The sequence below is a fragment of the Euphorbia lathyris genome, chromosome 8, assembly GCF_963576675.1.
Source record: "Euphorbia lathyris chromosome 8, ddEupLath1.1, whole genome shotgun sequence".
Taxonomy (NCBI): domain Eukaryota; kingdom Viridiplantae; phylum Streptophyta; class Magnoliopsida; order Malpighiales; family Euphorbiaceae; genus Euphorbia; species Euphorbia lathyris.
The window spans coordinates 59,460,034-59,475,958 of NC_088917.1; the positions used below are offsets into that span (position 1 = coordinate 59,460,034).

General features: G+C 33.1%; 2 protein-coding genes across 2 annotated transcripts; both read right to left on the reverse strand.

Annotated features, from left to right (window-relative positions):
- Positions 1–2,341: 2,341 nt before the first annotated feature.
- Positions 2,342–3,107, reverse strand: LOC136202972 (UPF0057 membrane protein At4g30660-like). Its single transcript, XM_065993998.1, has 2 exons — positions 2,948–3,107; positions 2,342–2,834 (listed from the first exon to the last, which is right to left on the reverse strand). Exons 1-2 carry the CDS (start codon positions 3,035–3,037, stop codon positions 2,691–2,693), a joined length of 234 nt encoding a protein of 77 aa, XP_065850070.1. The 5' UTR covers positions 3,038–3,107; the 3' UTR covers positions 2,342–2,690.
- A 9,588-nt stretch (positions 3,108–12,695) lies between these two features.
- Positions 12,696–13,335, reverse strand: LOC136203119 (UPF0057 membrane protein At4g30660-like). The gene is made up of 2 exons (XM_065994185.1): positions 13,150–13,335; positions 12,696–13,034 (listed from the first exon to the last, which is right to left on the reverse strand). The coding sequence occupies exons 1-2, from the start codon at positions 13,237–13,239 to the stop codon at positions 12,888–12,890; spliced, it is 237 nt and encodes a 78-aa protein (XP_065850257.1). The 5' UTR covers positions 13,240–13,335; the 3' UTR covers positions 12,696–12,887.
- Between the last annotated feature and the right edge of the window lie 2,590 nt (positions 13,336–15,925).

Here is a 15,925-nt window from a genome sequence, read left to right on the forward strand (position 1 = left end):
TTACGTAACCTTGTTATTTTAGGAGAAAAAATCCACAAACCTTGTGAAAATTAGAGTTTTACGTAAAACCTTCGAACTTTACGTAAATAGTTTATTTTTAGATATAATTTATATATATTTTGACTAAACTTACGTAACCTTTTTATTTTAGGAGGAAAAAATTCACAAACCTTGTGAAAATAGAGTTTTACGTAAAACCTATGAATTTTACGTAAATCTTTTATTTTTAGACATAATTTACGTAAGGTTTGACTAAATTTACGTAGCCTTTTTACTTTAGGAGAAAAATCCACAAACATTGTGAAAATTAGAGTTTTACGTAAAACCTTTGAACTTTACGTAAAGATTGTATTTTTAGATATAATTTACGTATAGTTTGACAAAATTTACGTAACCTTTTTATTTTTGGATAAAAAAAAATTCACAATCCTTGTGAAAATAGAGTTTTACGTAAAATCTATGAATTTTACGTAAATCTTTTATTTTTAGACATAATTTTCGTAAGGTTTGACTAAATTTACGTAACCTTGTCATTTTAGGAGAAAAAATCCACAAACCTTGTGAAATTTAGAGTTTTACGTAAAACCTTTGAATTTTACGTTAATCTTTTATTTTTAGATATAATTTACATATAGTTTGACTAAATTTACGTAACCTTTTATTTTAGATGAAAAAAATTCATAAACCTTGTGAAAATAGAGTTTTACGTAAAACCTATGAATTTTACGTAAATCTTTTATTTTTAGACATAATTTACGTAATGTTTGACTAAATTTACGTAACCTTGTTATTTAGGAGAAAAAATCCACAAACCTTGTGAAAATTAGAGTTTTACTAAAACGTTTGAACTTTACGTAAATATTTTATTTTTAGACATAATTTACGTATAGTTTGACTAAATTTAGGTAACCTTTTTATTTTAGGAGAAAAAAATTCACAAACCTTGTGAAAATAGATTTTACGTAAAACCTATGAATTTTACGTAAATCTCTTACTTTTAGACATAATTTACGTAAGGTTTGACTAAATTTAAGTAACCCTTTTACTTTAGGAGAAAAATCCACAAACATTGTAAAAATTAGAGTTTTACGTAAAACTTTTGAACTTTACGTAAATAGTTTATTTTTAGGTATAATTTATGTATAGTTTGACTAAACTTACGTAATTTTTTTATTTTAGGAGAAAAAAATTCACAAACCTTGTGAAAATAGAGTTTTACGTAAAACCTATGAATTTTACGTAAATCTTTTATTTTTAGACATAATTTACGTAAGGTTTGACTAAATTTACGTAGCCCTTTTACTTTAGGAGAAAAATCCACAAACATTGTGAAAATTAGAGTTTTACGTAAAACCTTTGAACTTTACGTAAAGATTTTATTTTTAGATATAATTTACGTATAGTTTGACCAAATTTACGTAACCTTTTTATTTTTGGATAAAAAAATTCACAAACGTTGTGAAAATAGAGTTTTACGTAAAACCTATGAATTTTACATAAATCTTTTATTTTTAGACATAATTTACGTAAGGTTTGACTAAATTTACGTAACCCTTTTACTTTAGGAGAAAAATCCACAAACATTGTGAAAATTAGAGTTTTACTTTGAACTTTACGTAAAGATTTTATTTTAGATATAATTTACGTATAGTTTTGCTAAATTTAGGTAACCTTTTTATTTTAGGAGAAACAAATTCACAAAGCTTGTGAAAATAGAGTTTTACGTAAATTTTTTATTTTATCAGTCCCTATATTAAATATCTAACATATAATTTAGTTCTTGTATTTTAATAATATATTGTTTACTTTTTATTTTTTATTTTGATCAACAGTTTTGTCAGTTAAATTTTTAAATTATTCAACAGATTAATCCCTCTACAAGGGACTATACTGTTGAATTGAGGTAAAATTAAGAACTGGATAGTGTATTATTAAGATATAATGACTAAATAATGATTAGATTAAAATATAGGGACTCATATATTATTTACCTTGTAATTAATAATCTTTAAACTTTCTATAATTAAATATTACCTGCTAGAGCAGGTTACCTTTTTTATTAATTTTAATTAACTTTATTTTTATTAACACATGTTCAATTATTATTGGATACTAAAATAAAGTATGATTACTTTTTTTTCTAACATAGTAACCATAGAATTTACCTATATAAAAGAGTATAATTAACTTTGAAAGTGTATAGTTTGATAAGATATAGTGTAACGAGTCTAAATATATAAACCAACCTCTCTATCGATCGAAATATAAAGACCACATTATCTCATAAAGCCAGAATAATACTAATTTGAAGTCGAAAAAATGAGATGTAGGTGCTCTAACATATGCAAACATCAGAATGAAATTGAATATTCAAAGCATAGTATAATCTCCCCAAAAAGCCTACATTGCTTTTGGTAACTAAAAGCCCCCTGAGGATTGAACCCTTTTGCTCTATTAGCAGAAGCTCAATCCTATCAATTTATGATAAAAAGCATACAGCTGAAGTAGTACTGGGAAATCATTTCGATTCAAGTCAAACACATAGGGTTTGTTCTTAACATTGAAATTAACACAACATCAAGAGCCAGCCAATGGTCAATAACATACATAATCAATACTACAGGTCCATAATTAAGCAACTTAAAACATAAAATTCCAGCTTAATTTTAAAATTGAACTCAAGAACAGGCTCACTGATACGATGAGGAATAAAGAGGGCGCCTATGTTCATCGAAGAACTCATCCCGATTGATGTAGATGATGGCGTATATGGCATAGATTATTCCAGGAATGTAACCGAGTATAGTCAGTAGCAAGCAAATAAGGAATTCAGCCTGCAAGAATGTCAATTCCGTTTATGTTATGAGCAAGATAGAACCTGTTTGGCAAAAGAGAACTGAAAAAATGAAAAAAAATGAAGTGAATAATTAGGATCTGAAAGACTCACAGTGCAACAGCCATGTCTGAGGCAAACGCCGAGAGGAGGAAGCAAGACGGCGATGAGGACTTCGCAGCAGATCTCACACCCACTCGGCATTTTCCACCACTTAGATCTGTTTTGCAGATTTCGACGACTTTGATACTTTTATTACATTTATGATTTAGCTACCGCCAAGTTGTTTTTTTCTTCCCATTTTATTTTATTTATTTAAAGAAAAATAAAAAACAAATGTGAATGAAGTTGTTGGGGATATTTTTAAAATATCCAAATTTTCAATTTTGTCACACGTTTGTCAGGATTAAAAATGGTAAAAATAATGGAAACATGTCAGAAAAGCTAATTCTCAAAGGTAAAATGGTAATTGAATAAAATAAATAAATATAGTATGTTTAAATTACTTGAATTCTAAATGGAAAGCGATTGACGACGTTACAAGGATTGAAAATAAAACAACGGTTTTGGGTCCCGACATTACTTGACAGGTTTGAAGTCTCTTCCTCCGTGATCAATTGGTGGCCTTCAGCTTCTGCTTTTTGCAACAGGTTTATCAATGATGACATTTATAGTATTTCACAATTGCGTTTTTCTTGACTTTTTCCTATCTTTTCACCTTCCCCTTCTTTTGTTTGTTCTCCTTCTTCTCTTGTTCAAACACTCACTTTTTTTCTTTTATTTATATATTGAGGGTTTGCTAGTTCTTGGGCCATGGGTGCTCACCCCGTCCAAGTTCTGTCTCATCCCAATTTCTATCAAAAATAAATAAATAAATCATAAAAAATAATATGTATGAAATTAAATAAAAATAATTGATCTCTTTGACGTTGTTGGGATGCGTGAAAATGAGGAATTGAACTTCAGAAACAATATGTAATTCATAATAAAGACGCGACTCAATCAATATCTAATCATCAAGATAAATTCTTCTCTTTCTTTCCATAGAATCTTGCGATTAGGTTCAAGTTCAACCGTCCAAGATTAATTTCTAGGAATTAGTATTTTGTCGTCTGCTTGCTTCCCTCATGACGGGTGAGAAGAAACTTGATTTTACATATATAAAAGAAAATCGATGTTACATATACAAAAGCAAGAAGAATAATGATTTCTTAGCTTTTAGGTTATTATTATATGATTTGAATTGTAGTTAAAAGCAAAAAAAAATGATTTCTTAGCTTTAGGTTATTATTATATGATTTGAATTGTAGTTGATAATATATTGATTTTACTATTTAATATTTATTATTTCTAAAATAATATTAAATTAGATACAAAAAAAATACACAATGTGCCTACGGCCTCCAAAATGCTGGAGACGCCTCTGCCCTAAATTTGTGTAAAATGTAATCAATTAATCATTCTATGAATTATGTAATAATATTTTAAGGCGTGTGAAAACATCTTCCGCATGCATCTTACTTTTTTGCAATCGAATGATTAATTGATTATATTTTACGCAAATTCAGAGGACTAACTGAACGTTTTATGCAAGTTGAGGAAGTTATCGGGACACTTTAAAAATTCCAATCGCCATCAAACTTTTTGAACAAGTTCATTAGACAAATGATGTAGTAAGCCTTCTAAATATGATTTTTAGTTTCCAATATAAAGATCATATAGTCTCAGAACATGGCATGAACAGTTCCCACTTGCAAAAAATCATCAATATTTGTACGACTCAATCAGATCATTCCGCACTAGTTCTGTCAGTAGCCGAGACACAGCCAGGGACATCGGCACCGTTTAGGTATGAAAACTTGTGGGGGCTTAACGCAGATTGTCGGACATTGATTCGGCAAAATTAGAACGAATCAAATACACTGAATTTCACGGGCAGACTAGAGCAGTGTCGCGGTACATTATAGCAATGGGGAGCAGCGCATAAACAACAGTTCCGGGGCAAAACAAATCATTTACAAAGACAATTGGAACGGTATCGGGGACCAAATCACAAAGCCGAGTTCCAGAGGGTCAGTAGAGAATTGGATAATGTTCAGATTGCACAGGAGATGTATTGGAAGCAAAGGGCTAAAATTAAATGGCTACAGGCAGTTGATAATAATTTATGTTTCTTCCATGAGTCTGTGCGCACGCAGAGAAAAAGAAACGAATTTTGTGGACTGGTCACGAGCAACAAACAACATCAGACCTGGGCGATGGGATTGGCAGATGCGATACAACAGCATTTCAAAAGATTATTCACATCGCAGGAGGTAGAAAATTTAACAGTTATTAAAATTGTTAGCAGCAGGCTGACATCATATTAAGGACAGCAGTTGGCAAGAAACTTTGTGGAGGAGGAAAATAAACTGGCAGTGTTTGCCATGGATCCGAATAAAGCACTTAGTCCTGACGGACTGAACCTAAATTAACTATAGAGTAAAAATTATAATCTATAATAAAACATAAAACTTAAATTACCCCAACAGAAGGTAACATAAAAAATGAATAATTAATATTAATATAACAATCCAATCAAAGTCTTAAAAAATAACGATCCAATCAAAAATCAAATTCCAAACCTACTCTAAAATGAACCCACTTAAAGAAAATTAATAATAGAAATTAAAAAATATATTAAATAATTAATATTAATAAAATGGACCCAACTATTCCATTCTATTTCTCTATACTTGAAACCCACTATAAATATGAGTTATAGTCGGTCAGGAATGTTCACATGGACCGTAATACCAAGTGAATTTGGTCATTCATTGTTAGATCTAGGTTTATTAAATTTAAACCGTATGATGTTTTGAATCTCCCTTTAGGATTCTCATAAGCCTATATCTAACGATGAATAGTCAAATACTGAATGGTAATTAAGGTCTATGTGATCAAAACAGTGGAATCGGTATGGACCTGATATAAATTTTTCTTATCTAAACTCAGAGGCTTTAGACAAGGGTGTAAACAAACCAAAAGAATACCTAGAGTCGTGAATATATCATACTCATCATGACACCTAAGGTGTAGTAAGGAAGAAGTGCTGCAAGAATCTTTGCATTTTGCAAGGACCCGTACGTGATTTCACAAGAAGTCACTATCCAACTCTCATCTTTTCAAGGGGTGGGGGAAATTGTGGTTATTGCACGAATTTTTCATATAATTTTAGAAGATATTTGTGTATCTATAAAAAAATTTATATATAATAGGTGTTGATTAAAGATGTGGTTTATTTTAGTTTCCAAAATTATTAGTTTCTTAGGAATAAATTAGTAATAAGAAGTCTTAACTTTTACTGTGAGGGCGTTCGTTTTAGCGTTTCGGATGTTTAGCGGTTTTACACCAAACCGCTAATAGTATTTTATTTGGTTATGATTATAAAACCGCAGCGGTTAGCGGTTTCGAAGCAAATATAAGCGGTTCACAAAAAGCTCCAACTTGAAGCTTTTTATGAAACGCTGTTTTTAGTTGTTTAACTTTTGACAAAATTAGGCCAATTTTTATTTCTATTTATCTTAAAGAAAATATCAATGGTCACCTATTACTAATAACCTGGCATATAGAATACTTATTTATTTTTTTCATTCCAACGAATTATACATTTACCTTTAATCAAATATATAAAAAGACAAGATAAAATATACCATGGTATTAAGTAATCTGCTTTCATAAAATATACCGTGGTTTATGATTGCATTGAAAAAATATTAGATTTTCCCCCAAAATAGGATGGTTCTGAAAATACCACATCTATTATTTAGATTATTTTTTATCAATATTCGTACAACATGTTTATTTATATTATTATTTTATATTGTTAAATAATGGGTATTTTCGTCTTTTCATATATTCACAGTAACATCTCTTTGTAAATTTACCAAACACTAATTACCAATTAGCAAACAGCAAATAACTACTAGCTAAGTGCAAATAGCTTACTACAACCACTAACTGCAACAGTTAACAGCAACAGCTATGAGCTAACAGCTGAACCAAACATGCTCTGCATGTCTGATGGAAAATTATTACGTATACATTAAATATAATAGTCGAAGAACAAAAGATTGGTGTTGAAATCTAACATCTTACATCTAAAACACAATAATATTTTTTAATATATAAAAAAATTTATGACGGTACCGGGTACCGTAGGGGGTCTTTCCATACCCGTCTCATTACCCTAACGGATAATGGTTTTGATCTCATACCCGTCTCATACCCTTTTATACAGGGCACCGATAGTCCCATTAGGGTCGGGTAGTGTCGGGTACCCGCAGATAGAGTATTCGTTGTCATCCTTAGTCCTGATGAGAGTTATGACTAAGGCAATGGCTAATAGAATTAAATCAATTCTGGCCACTATTATTTCTTATGCTCAAAGTGTGTTTATTGCGAAGCAATCCATTACAGATAATATTATAATAGCATATGAGGCGGGACATGCATTGAGGCTTGGAAAAGGGGGGAGAAAGGGGTATGCAACATTGAAAGTCGATATGTCTAAAGCCTATGATAAAATTGAGTGGGACTTCCTTCGTGCAGTTTTGATTCGGCTAAACTTTCCTATGTGCATAATGGAGCTGATTATGAAGTGTGTATCGACAGTAGAATATCAAATCACAAATCGGAATGGATCATTTGCCTCTTTCAAACTGTCAAGGGGACTCAGACAATATGATCCATTATCTCTATATCTCTTTATTCTATGCAGGGAGGTCCTAACGACACTCTTGAAAAGAGCGGAGGAGCTTGGAACTATATATAGGTGTAGTATCTGCAGGGGCGCCCCAACTATATCACATTTATTGTTTGCAGATGACAGTTATTTCTTCTTTCGGGGCAGCAATTGAAGAATGTTGAGCAATTCAACAAATTTTCCAAGTGTATGAGAAAGCCTCGGGACAGAAAATTAATTTTGAGAAATAAAAAATCATGTTTAGCTCAAAAGTCCCACAAGAGAGGATAACGGAGTTGGCACTGAGACTGGGAGTTCAGGTGGTCGACACTCAGGACACCTATTTGGGTTTGCCGTCCTCAGTAGGCAGAAACTGCACGGCTACCTTCTCATATGTGATTGACAGAGTGGGGCAGAAGTTGAGAGGGTGGCAGGGTAAGAGAATCTCACAGGACGGGAAAGAGATACTAATCAAAGAAGTAGCCCAGTCATTATCGTCCTATGTTATGCAGGTATTTGCTCTCCCTAAACTGATATGTGATAGAATTGAAGTTATGTTGAATGGATAGTGGTGGGCCGTGGAATTAAATGGAAAGCATGGAAGTATCTTTGTCTTCACTCTTTGTCTTCAACATATAAACCCAAGTTCTCCGAGTAGCATCATCAATAAAAGTGACAAAATATTTACTGCCACCAAGAGACTCCATTTCTAAAGGACCACAAACATCAAAGTGTATCAACTCCAACTTTCCTTCCTTCTTTGTAGACTTCTTAGAAAAAGAAGCTCTATGTTGCTTTCCTGCTAAACAATAATAACAAGGGTCAAAAGAAACAGATTTATCAACAGGAATAAGAGATTTACCTGCCAAAAGCTTTAACCTTTTATCTGTCATGTCTCCCAATCTTATATGCCATAAATTTGGAGAGTTCTTTTCTTCAACTGCATTTAGCTCACCAGAACTTACATTCAAGTATGTTTTATACAAAGAACAACACAAATCGCCTCGAGCAACTGTCAATGAACCTTTGGATAATCTCCATTTTCCACCTCCAAAGGTATGCTTGAAGCCTTCTTGATCAAGAACATTTGCAGACAACAAGTTAAGGCGTAAATCAAGAATATGGCGCACATTCTTCAATGTAAGCATGCACCCAACATTTGTCTTCACCCGAATATCACCCATGCCAACAATGCTTGCCGAACTCTGATTTCCCATCTTGACACTACCAAAATCTCCTGCTTTGTAGTTCAAGAAGTATTCCCTTCTAGGAACACAATGATAAGCACCTGTATCAACAAGTCACTCTGTGTCTGGACCATCAACATGATGACTCTCACTAGTTGCACAAATCAAAGCAACACCATCATCACTTTTAGAAGTGGCAGCTGCAGTATTTTTGTCATCTCCATCCTTTTGAGAATCTTGCTTCTTGCCTTATTCTCTTTTCCAACGATAACAATATTTCTTTATGTGACCCGGTTTGTTGCAGTGATGACATACCATAGGCTCTTTCCCATCTCTAGACTTAGACCTACCTCTCGAGTTACCACGTCTCTTTGGACCTCTACTCTTGCATCTACCTCTGTTTTCAACAACAAGAGCTTGTGAATTATCAACTCTCATCTCCTTTCTTCTTATCTCTTCATTAAACATACTCTCTTTGATCACATCCAAAGAAAGTACACCATCCGGAGTAGAGTTACTAATAGTCACAACAAGAGTTTCCCAACTATCTGGCAATGAACTCAACAGAAATAAAGCCTGCAACTCATCATCAAGAATAATCTTCATAGTGGTAAGTTAGTTGATTATATCTTGAAAATCACTAAGATTCTCAGAAATTGACTTTCCACTTTTCAACTTCAAATTAACAAGTCTCTTAATCAAGAAAGCCTTATTACGAGCAGTCTTTCTTTCATAAAGACCTTCTAATTTCTTCCACAAATCATATGGGTCGGACTCTTGAGAAACATGGTTGAAAATGCTAATATCAACCCATTGTCTAATAGTCCCCAATGTCTTTCTTTTCAATTTTTCTCATTCTCTATCTTCCATCTTTTCAGGTTTAACCGGTTTAGACACACTACCATCCTCTTTGGTTTCTGTATCAATTGGGTCATACAAATCTTTGCAATAAAGCAAATCTTCCATCATAGGTCTCCATATAGAATAATTGGTTGATGTCAATTTAACCATGGAACTATTATTGCTATTAGACTTCATAGCTAACTTCAAAATTAACCTTGCTCTGATACCAATTGAAGGACCCCAAAAAAACGGGTTACCAATAACACGCGGAATACCAATAACAACACCACAAGGATCTATCTCACAAATAATCAACCAAAGCACAACCCAAGTTCCAAATCAAAGCAACAAATATAACCACAAGAATGGAAATCTAAACCACAATCAAACACACAAGATTTATACGTGGAAAACCTTTTTGGTGTGAAGAGTAAAAACCACGGGACCTTTGAGGAGTCCACCCTTCTTCTCTTATTATGATAAAATTGAGGGCGAAACAAACCCAATAGAGTCTTACAAAGGTTTATAACCCACCAACAACCAAGAAACAATAAGAGATCACAAGAAGAAAACAAATACCACAAAAGAGAAGAATCAGTCTACAATCTGCCCCAACTCCGAACAGACCTTCCCGACCTCAGAACAACAATCACAACGATGAGAAAATGGAACAATATGTCTATAAGCTTCTGTCCAAAAATCGTGACGATCCGACGGTTCAATCTCCAGAAATCCACAAAAATGTGGACTGACCTGATGTAGAAAAGCAAAAAACGAATTTCTCTTTTGTGTGAGTCTTTTCTTCTTCCTTCACTTGTCTCAGTAATGACAATTCATTAACTTAAATACACATTAACCTAAGCTTCTCAAAGAAGCCAAAATTAATAATAAATGGACCTAAAATATGGGCTAGACCTATAACAAATTTGGCGAGATAGATGGCTCGATTTGGATATGGGAGGCCCGAGTCATGGTATGGATCCGTATGAGGAGTGGACGGTTGATAGACTCATACAAAATGGACATTGGAATATTGAAATACTGACTGAATTATTTTCACGGGAGGATCAACAACACATTCTGCGTATTCTGATCTCTATGCATGAAATTGAAGATGAATTGAGTTGGCGGTGGGAGAAAAAATGTATTTATAGTGTTAAATCAGCTTATTATGCTTTGGCGTCATCATACCCAAAGTCGGTAGAGGAGACATGTCGGGCTCGTTGGAATAAGCTATGGCAAATGTCTTGTCCCCCGAAAGTTAAAAACTTCACATGGCGTGCAGCTTGTAATATTCTACCAACCAAAGTTAATCTTCATATTCGGCAAGTTCATGTTAATACTCTATGTCCATTATACATGCAGGCTGTAGAATCGATTTCACACCTCTTTCTTGATTGTCCAATAACTCTAAGTGTGTGGCATTAATCGACATTGGCGAATGGCATCCCGCAACAAGAGGTAATGGATTTCCCGAGATGGTGGCACGAGATGATGTTCGACGGATCTCCAGAGACAATGGGTAGCTAGGCCACAGTCCTCTGGTTCGTCTGGCATGGGAGGAATCAATTAATCTGGGAAAGGCAGTAGCTGATACCGTCTGAAGTTGCATCACGTGTAGATACTTTCCTCAATTCTTGACGACAGGCATAACTCCACAGGAACGAAACGGATTCGAGTCCTCAAGCAGCAAACGGAATGAGATGGATCCCACCGATGGCAGGGTTAAAATTAAACTTTGACGCCTCAGTTCGGCCAGATGAGGATTGATTCGATTTTGTTGCGGTTCTGCGAGACACACATGGAAACTTTGTTGCAACCAGATATGGATCCACGACAGGCATATTTCATCTGACAGTTGTAGAAGCAATTTCATGTCGAGAAGCACTCCGCTGGGTAAAAGATAGAGAAGACCAACTAGTTGAGATCGTGGGCGATGCACATACTGTTATTCACTCCTCACTCCAAGAAGAGGGAGATGATTTTTCAAGCTTAGGAGTTATATTAGTTAAATGTCGTGTTTTAGCTAACTCAATTCCTAATGGTAGTTTTCACTTTGTTCGTAGAAACGAAAATCGAGCGGCTGATGAAACAGCTTGTTTAGGCCTAAATAGCTCTTATGTGATTATAACATTCAATATCCCTCCATCACTTATAAGCCTTATGTCTGATGTTTAAGTAATATTCATTCTTTCTTTCATTCAAAAAAAAAAAAAAAAAAAAAAAAAAAAAACCAACCAAACAACGACCACTCTTTTTGTTTTATAGGTTAATACAAATATTCCTTGATAAAACATGCAGTGCAAGTAGATATATTTTTCATAAAATTGTCATTGATGTGATAAGCATGGACATAAGAAACCATTATGAATTCATCCATTCTTGATTCGTGAAAAAATCTAACCATAATTAGACATCGTGACACAAAGAAGTATTGTAGATATCTCCCCAAAATGCACGTTTAAGTGGCTTCACATGAACGCGCTATCCAACTCTACTATCTTCAAAGAGAGGAGATAATGGTGCTTATTGTACTAGTTTTTTTATATAATTTTTATTATGTTAAAGAATTAAAAGAAGTTTGTGTATCTAAGCTAAATATCTCGAGTTTGAGTTCTTAGCATATGCAAAAGGCTTTAATTGGAAGACGATTCACTCAAAGGGTGGTTGACGAGCCTTGAAGATATTTGTGTATCTAACCTAAAGATATCAAGTTCCAAGTCTTACGGTACATAGAAAGTTTTAATTGGAAAAGTATCCACTCAAAAGGTGTCTGACAAGCCTTGAACCGAAAAATCGGACAAAGATGAGATCACCTTATCAAAGTTACTAGTTTCTTTTAAATAAATTAGTAAGAATGATGATTAAATATGTTTGGTCGAAATCTAGAGATCACATTATCTCATAAAGACAGAATAATACTAATTTGATGTCCAAATAATGATATCTAGGTGCTCTAACATATGCAAACATCAGAATCAAATTGAATATCCCCAAAGAGACTACATTGCTTTTGGTAACTAAAAGCCCTTGAGGATCGAACCCTTTTGCTCTATTAGCAGAAGCTCAATGGGTCTTCCTATCAATTTATGATCAAAAGCATTAGAGCTGAAGAATTACTGGGTAATTATTTCGATTCAAGTCAAACAACATATAGGGTTTGTTCTTAACATTGAAATCAAACAACATCAAGAGCCAGCCAATGGTCAATAACATACATAATCAATACTACAGTTCCATAATTAAGCAACTTAAAACATAAACTTCCAACTTAATTTTAAAATTGAACTCAAGAACAGGCTCACTGATGATACGATGAGTAATAAAGAGGGCGCCTATGTTCATCGAAGAACTCATCCTGATTGATGTAAACGATGGCGTATACGGCATAGATTATTCCAGGAATGTAACCCAGTATAGTCAGTAGCAAGCAAATAAGGAATTCAGCCTGCAAAAATGTCAATTCCGTTTATGTTATGAGCAAGATATAACCAGTTTGGCAAAAGAGAACTGGAAAAATAATAAAAAAATTGAAGTGCATATTTAGGATCGGAAAGACTCACAGTGCAACAGCCATGTCTGAGGCAAACGCCGAGAGGAGGAAGCAAGATGGCGATGAGGATTTCGCAGATGATCTCACACTTACTCGGCATTTTCCACCGCTTAGATCTGTTTTGCAGATTTCGAAGACTTTGTACATTTAGGATTTATCTACCGCCAAGTTTGTTTTTTCTTCCTATTTTGTTTTATTTATTTATTTAATAAGAAGACTGGTGGACTCTTACTCGAGAAGGAAAAAAATGAAAATGAAGGTAATGTAAGACCATATTTTTTTGGGGAAAAATATTATGTAAGGAAAATATTTTTCCAATTTTCCATTGTTTGTTAAGACAGGAAAATAAATTCAAGTCAATGGAAAAGCAAGGAAGAAATAAAGGGTAAAACATTTTCCCCAAAACATACGCGTTCAAAGAAATATTGGGAAAACGTTAAAAAATGTAAAAATATGAAACACGAAAAATATAAATAATATGAAAACGTTACAAAACACGAGAATATGATAAAAAAAACTCGCAAAAAACATGAAAATGTAAACAAATACGAAATACACGAAAACGCAAAAAATGCTGAAACACAAAAACGTGACAATACGTGAAAAACACGATAAACATGAAAAGACGAAAAATGCAAACAAAACATGAAAACGTAAAAAACACAAAAACGTGAAAAATACGAAAAACATGAAAAAAACGTGAATAACACGAAAAAGTAACAAAATGCGAAAAATAAAAAACGTGAAAAAGGAAAAAACCGAAAACCGAACAGCTAAACGTGAAAACACAAAAAAGAAGAAAAAGTGCAAAAAAACATAATAGCGTTGATAACACGAGAAAACATACAAAAAATACCGAAAATGTGAAAAAATGTTTTCGTGTTTTTATATTTATTTTTTCACTTTTTTGTGTTTTCAATTTTTCTATGTTTTTAATATTTTTTTACTTTTTGTAATTTTCGCATTTTTCCACTTTTTGTGTTTTTAATAAATTTTTATATTTTTTTTTGTGTGTTTTCACGTTTTTCTGTTTTCCATATTTTTGCACGTTTTCGTGTTTTCCACATCTTTTCACGTTTTTTGTATTTCGTGTTTTTTTTTACATTTTCTTGTTTTCATGAGTTTTTTTACATTTTTTTCTATTTTTTACGTTTTCAAAGTTTTCCACGTCTCTACATATTTTTTTGTTTTAATATACAATTGAAAATAAAAAAAAAATCCAGAAAATCTATATTTAGTGGTTGGAAAATATTTTCCAGTGTTGTAGCCAAACACCGGAAAATATTTTCCAGTGTTATTGCCAAACACAGGAAAATATTTTATTTTTTTGCACAATATTTTCCATGCATAAAAATTTTCAGAACACAATATTTTCCCCCAAACAAACGGGGCCTAAAAAGTAAAATGTGAATTTAGAAATTGTAAGCTATCCTTTTCTTTTTCTGTTAATTTCCTGGGAAAAGTATAAAAATAAGTTGTGTTTTGGTGGTTTTGCAAAGACGTAGATTAAATGTTTGTAAATAGGGATCTGTGTTTTTTTACGGTTCAGAAACTTAGTTATTCCTTTAAAAATTATCAGTACGACTATTTACTTCAAAATGGAGCGATTTGAGTTTCACGAGTTTGTTAGAAATATTCAGCTCAAGTCCAGTTTAGAGCATTTCCAAATGCTTACAATCACTCAATATAAATGTCACATCATTTTTGTAAAGTTCGTTTAGTAAACTTTATTTTATTAAACTATCTACTTCAATAGTTAAACTCTATAACCTCCCAATCATAAGGCATCCATCCATTACAAAGGATCCACCAATTAATTCGATAAAAAAAAAAAAAAAAAAAGTCATTAGTGAGCCAAATACACCATTAATTGAGACTCTCACTGGCAACTGCATAAAGATCTTATGTATTCTAACTGTGGATGATTTGAAGCCCAACCTTGGGTGAAGATCACATTAAGAAAAATTAGTACTATCTATATTAAAATAATAAGTTAGGCCTAGCTGAAAATTTTAATTCAAGATAATGAATTCAATAATTATAGAATTTGTTTCTTACATGTGAATAAATGATAGAAACATCCAATAGTTATAATACTCTTAAATTATATATATTTATCTTTATAAAAGTATATGATAATTTATATTTATATATAATATATTTTTTTTTATCGGGTCTGGCCGATATAAAATTCGTAAAGCCCAAACCTATCCAATTTTAGCGGGTTTATACGGACTTGGGTTGGACCAGATCTGATAATATTTTCATGTGTCTAAATCTGGCTAAATGGGCATGGACCTGGACGGGCCGGGCGGGCTCGCCGGCCATGCCCACGTCTATATAGGTGTAAAGCTTCTTGAAATCAGTTTGTTTATCCGATGTGGGATTGTTGTACCGCAAAAACACAGGATCCCATATCCATTCCCAGACGGACACATTAGCAAATCAAAACTTAAAACATGCGGCCTCATGATGACTTCAAAAGATGACGATTTAGAAGAATCAAATAACAAAATGGTCCTCTTATGAGATGACTATTACATAATAAATTGTGGAAGAATGTAAACTCCAAATAGGGTGGGGGACATCTGATATCATGCAAAATGACATTATATGGATGACATCATGATCACTCTCCTTTGGGATGAAAGGTAGTGCGATGTCTAAAGCAAGGCCCATAACTATTGACGACAGCCCAAGCCCAACGATAAACAGTTTAGCCACATCTATTCAAAGCCTGAAACTAACACATATGGATTTGGGTCCAATCACAAGAGAAACAAAAA